The sequence below is a fragment of the Clupea harengus genome, chromosome 12, assembly GCF_900700415.2.
Source record: "Clupea harengus chromosome 12, Ch_v2.0.2, whole genome shotgun sequence".
NCBI classification, from domain to species: domain Eukaryota; kingdom Metazoa; phylum Chordata; class Actinopteri; order Clupeiformes; family Clupeidae; genus Clupea; species Clupea harengus.
The window spans coordinates 21,801,098-21,806,097 of record NC_045163.1 but is presented as its reverse complement, the minus strand read 5'-3'; the positions used below and the strand labels follow the sequence as shown (position 1 = coordinate 21,806,097).

General features: G+C 41.4%; 1 protein-coding gene across 3 annotated transcripts in view; it reads left to right on the top strand.

The window, feature by feature from the left end:
* Positions 1-5,000, top strand: part of mcc (MCC regulator of WNT signaling pathway) — a 97,329-nt gene that overhangs the window by 61,803 nt on the left and 30,526 nt on the right. For 2 of the 3 annotated variants that reach the window (XM_031577901.2, XM_031577903.2), the window contains one exon: positions 1,366-1,506. The exons of the other annotated variant lie outside the window; for it this stretch is intronic. In XM_031577901.2, the coding sequence (XP_031433761.1) occupies positions 1,366-1,506 (141 nt within the window). The remainder of the gene's footprint in view (positions 1-1,365; positions 1,507-5,000) is intronic. 3 annotated transcript variants of the gene reach the window in all.

The following is a 5,000-nucleotide window of genomic DNA, read 5'->3' as shown; positions in this document are numbered from 1 at the left end:
AAGTAAAAGTTTTTGCAAGACTACTGCAGGCAGTATATCTGCAGTATGTCAACAAGAGACACTCATTCACTCTTTCATCTCTCTGTCAAACTGTCCATCTCCTACTCTTTCTTTGTCCTGTGCTTAACATTCTCTCCATCTCCTCTCTCTCCTTCTCCTTCCTGCCTCACTTTTGTCTCATGGTCAAGTCAATTTCACACCAGGTATTTTTCCATGGTCTCCTGCTGTGAAAGGGCCTATTGAGCCTGTAAATGTGTGTGTGTGTGTGTGTGTGTGTGTGTGTGTGTGTGTGTGTGTGTGTGTGTGTGTGTGTGTGTGTGTGTGTGTGTGAGTGAGTGTGTGTGTGTGTGTGTGTGTGTGTGTGTGTGTGTGTGTGTGTGTGTGTGTGTGTGTGTGTGTGTGTGTGTGTGTGTGTGTGTGTGTGTGTGTGTGTGTGTGTGTGTGTGAGTGTGTGTGTGTGTATGTGGGCTCACGTGGGAGAGAAGCATGATGAATGCAAGCCTTTACTCTCCCAGCCGTTACTCTGTTTATAATCTTGACATACACAGGTGACTTTCCTTTAAAAGCCCCCTGTGTCATGTTTTCCTCTTCCTCCCTCTCTCTCTACCTCTCTTTCTCCCCCCCCCCCCCCCCCCCCACACACACACACACACACACACACCTCTCCTGACGCCTGTGAACTTTAGTCCAACTTAAGCAGACAGGAGTGTGTGTGTGTGTGTGTGTGTGTGTGTGTGTGTGTGTGTGTGTGTGTGGTGGAAGTGCCGTGTGGTGCCCTCCATAACAAGTGCTCTGATATTCCCCTGGGTTGCTGTAAATGGAGCTTTAGATGCTCCTGCAGCAGGACTGTGGTGCACTGACTGGAGGTCTTCATCCTGCTAACGAGCAGCTGTGGTGTTGCTGTTCGCTGTTAGTTGGACAGGGCTGGCCTGACTGCGCTGGAGGAATGACCATCTTAACTGTGCAGTCGCCACTTTTAGGATCATTCTCATGTCTTAGTCAAAATCCCGAAGGTGCAGTTTGCAGTTTTCAGTTCTTGCTGTCAACAATTAGCAAGACAGCTTGAATGAAATGCAAGAAATGTTGCGTTGGGGAACAGCGCCGGAGTGTTCACCGTTCCTGGACTCGAAGCATCTTTACTTATTGAGAATAAAAACTGGACACACACAGACAGACACACAAACTGCCCCTTTTGAAATGGAAATAAAATGATTCCTAACGCAGAGGATCCGTGAACAGTGTGGTTGCTGCGACTTGTTTACTTGTGCCTCTTAACATATTAACAGTTTGTTTGCATGCTGTGTGTGTGTTTGTTTGTTTGTTTGTTTGTTTGTGTACTATTTGCATGCGCGTGTGGGCGTGCAGCCGCATCGAGCACCTGAAGTCCCAGAACGACCTGCTGACCATCACGCTGGAGGAGTGCAAGGGCAACGCCGAGAGGATGAGTATGCTGGTGGGCAAGTACGAGTCCAACGCCACCGCACTCAGACTCGCATTGCAGTACAGGTACGCAGGAGTGTGTGTGTGTGTGTGTGTGTCTGTGTGTGTGTGTGTGTGTGTGTGTGTGTGTGTGTGGGTGAGCAACGCTGAGAGGATGAGTATGCTGGCGGGCAAGTAGGAGTTCAACACCACTGCACTCAGTCTCACACTGTTGTACAGATACACAGGAGTGTGTGTGTATGTGTGTGAAGAGCTTCTGTTTTTAATGAGTAGTGTTTGATAAGCTTTTCTGATGACTGCATGTAGTGTGTGACCTATGAGGGGCCGTGTAGGCCATAATTCAAACTTGACTCTCATACACACCATTGAAGACCTTTTGCCTTTCACAAACACTACTGAAATACACTCACATTCACTACTAAACACCCCTCACGTACACTAGTGAAAATGGAACCTCACACAATGACAACTGAAAACCTCTCATACTCATGAGTGAGAACCTCTCTTATACCACAGTGAACACCTCTCACACATACAACTGAAAATGTAACCTCTCACACATACAACTGAAAATGTAACCTCTCACACGCACAACTGAAAATGTAACCTCTCACACGCACAACTGAAAATGTAACCTCTCACACGCACAACTGAAAATGTAACCTCTCACACGCACAACTGAAAATGTAACCTCTCACACGCACAACTGAAAATGTAACCTCTCACACGCACAACTGAAAATGTAACCTCTCACACGCACAACTGAAAATGTAACCTCTCACATTCATTACTGAAAATGTAACCTCTCACACGCACAACTGAAAATGTAACCTCTCACATTCATTACTGAAAATGTAACCTCTCACACGCACAACTGAAAATGTGACCTCTCACACACACAACTGAAAACGTAACCTCTCACATTCATTACTGAAAATGTAACCGTTCACATGCACAACTGAAAATGTAACCTCTCACACACAACTAATTATAGTCTTGTGGTGATATCGCCGCTGCATTATGTACCCAGTTTGGAACGACACAGGGTTTTTCTGAGAGGAATGTGCGGAGGTGGTGTGCTGAGCAGGGGCCTTGTCAGTGACTTTTTTGCAATGCCTCTATCCATTGAATAGGGAATGTATTTCACATATGTGTAGAACCTATTTGGAATGGCTGACCTTACATAAAACGGCAGTGAAAAAGCCCAGAGAGAGGAGGCAAACAGTACCTCTGCCTCAATGAGGGGGGCGTGTGAGAGCATGGAAACAGGACTTTCAATTGAAACGTCAAGTGATTAATAATGGGAGACCAATGCTGGAGCTCAACGGTTTGCTTCAAACGATGGAACAGAAGATAACTCACATTGCTTTGAACATTTTTGGAACCTCAAAAATAGATTTGGCTTTTCGACGAACAGCGGAGACTACATGTTAGCAATAGCAGTATTCGCTCACATTTCATTGATAGTTATCAGAGTAAGCTCTTGCTCCGTTGGTTTCCCATTATTTCTCTTAGGATAGTTTAATGGCTATGTGAAGTCATTTAACATCACATAAGTGGTTGTAATCACTTTGAACCATGAAGACTGTGTTTTATTGGTGAGCTGTTTGAGAAATTAAACGTTGCCGCTAATTTTGTGTTTCCTGTTGTTATGGTTATCCAGGTGCTATGCTAGCAAAAGCTAACTAGCTAGCTAAGGAAACTTGTAATAACCATAATCGATTTAAATGGAAAAGTGACATTTGCCTGACACAGTTATCTAGCTGATGTTATTGTCTCCTCGATTTAGCTTCTCCCTCTTCCTCATTAACCTGTAGCATTTTGCGTTGATCGATTGCGAGGTAAAAGTGTTGCTGTGGATGTACCCCTCCATAGCATACCAGGGACTTTGCTGCCTACTTTTAGAAAATATTTCTTTCGACCCTTGACTCCAGAAAGTGTGGGCAATACTGTCTAGACGCACGCCCTCCCTTCGTTTTCCGTTTTCTATTATCAAAACAAAAAACAGAAAATGGGTCGTTTTCCGCTTTTTGTTTTCCTATTTCTAAATGGTAATTTGGTTTTCTCATTTCAAAACGAAAATCCGTTGGCCGCACACGGACCCCCCTTCTACCAACTCCTCCAACATTGAAATGAATAGCTTTTAATTTGACAGCTAGTCGCGCCTTAATGAACATCCGTTACACTGAAATGACTTCCGTTACATCGAAATGACTTCCGTTTCAGCAAGAATCCTCACACACACACTAGTGAAATACACTCGCATCACTACTCTGCACCTCTCACACAGACCAGTGAAAATTAAATATGTACAGAATTGTAGTGAGTGCAGTATTTTTTTTCAAACTAAACAGAAGTTTTTATATACAGTACCAGTCAAAAGTTTGGACACACCTTCTCATTTTTTGAGAAGATTTTTCTTTGATTTTATTATTTTGTACATGGTAGATACAACTTTTTTTGTTTAGCACATAATTCCATAGATGTTCTTTTGTAGTTTAAATGTCTTCAGTATAAATCTACAATGTAGAAAATAATAAAAGTAAAGAAAACACTTGTTGTGTCAACTTTTGACTGGTACTGTAGTATAATGTGTTTTATTATATTATAAAAGAATGTCTTATAATATTTGTAGGCCTATTATATGTATACATATATATATATATATATATATATATATATATATATATATATAATTTTAGTAATATAATAACAGTTGATTGCCTAATAGAACACAGTTGAATAGCTGAAATAAAATTGTAAAACAATATATAATGTATCCACACAAAATCATTGACATTTCATTCAAATGCACATTAAGATTAGTGATAAAAATGCCAAGGTTGGCAATATAGCTTATTTTAGGGGATTATAAGACAAAATGATCAGTTAAATTGTTATCACAGTTTGCATCTACTGTATTTTGTACAGTAAACTTTTGTGCACACAAAGTATGAAGCATACATACAATTGTCTTTTCTTGCTTGGTAAATTGTCCTATAATTAGTTGTGTGTGAGAGGTTACATTTTCAGTTGTGTGTATGAACGGTTACATTTTCAGTAACGAATGTGAGAGGTTACGTTTTCAGTTGTGTGTGTGAGAGGTCACATTTTCAGTTGTGCGTGTGAGAGGTTACATTTTCAGTAATGAATGTGAGAGGTTACATTTTCAGTTGTGCGTGTGAGAGGTTACATTTTCAGTTGTGCGTGTGAGAGGTTACATTTTCAGTTGTATGTGTGAGAGGTTACATTTTCAGTTGTATGTGTGAGAGGTTACATTTTCAGTTGTATGTGTGAGAGGTGTTCACTGTGGTATAAGAGAGGTTCTCACTCATGAGTATGAGAGGTTTTCAGTTGTCATTGTGTGAGGTTCCATTTTCACTAGTGTACGTGAGGGGTGTTTAGTAGTGAATGTGAGTGTATTTCAGTAGTGTTTGTGAAAGGCAAAATGTCTTCAATGGTGTGTATGAGAGGCAAGTTTGAATTATGGCCTACACGGCCCCTCATAGTGACCAGTGTGTGTGTGTGTTCAACTGTCATCATTTATGTCATAGACCGTA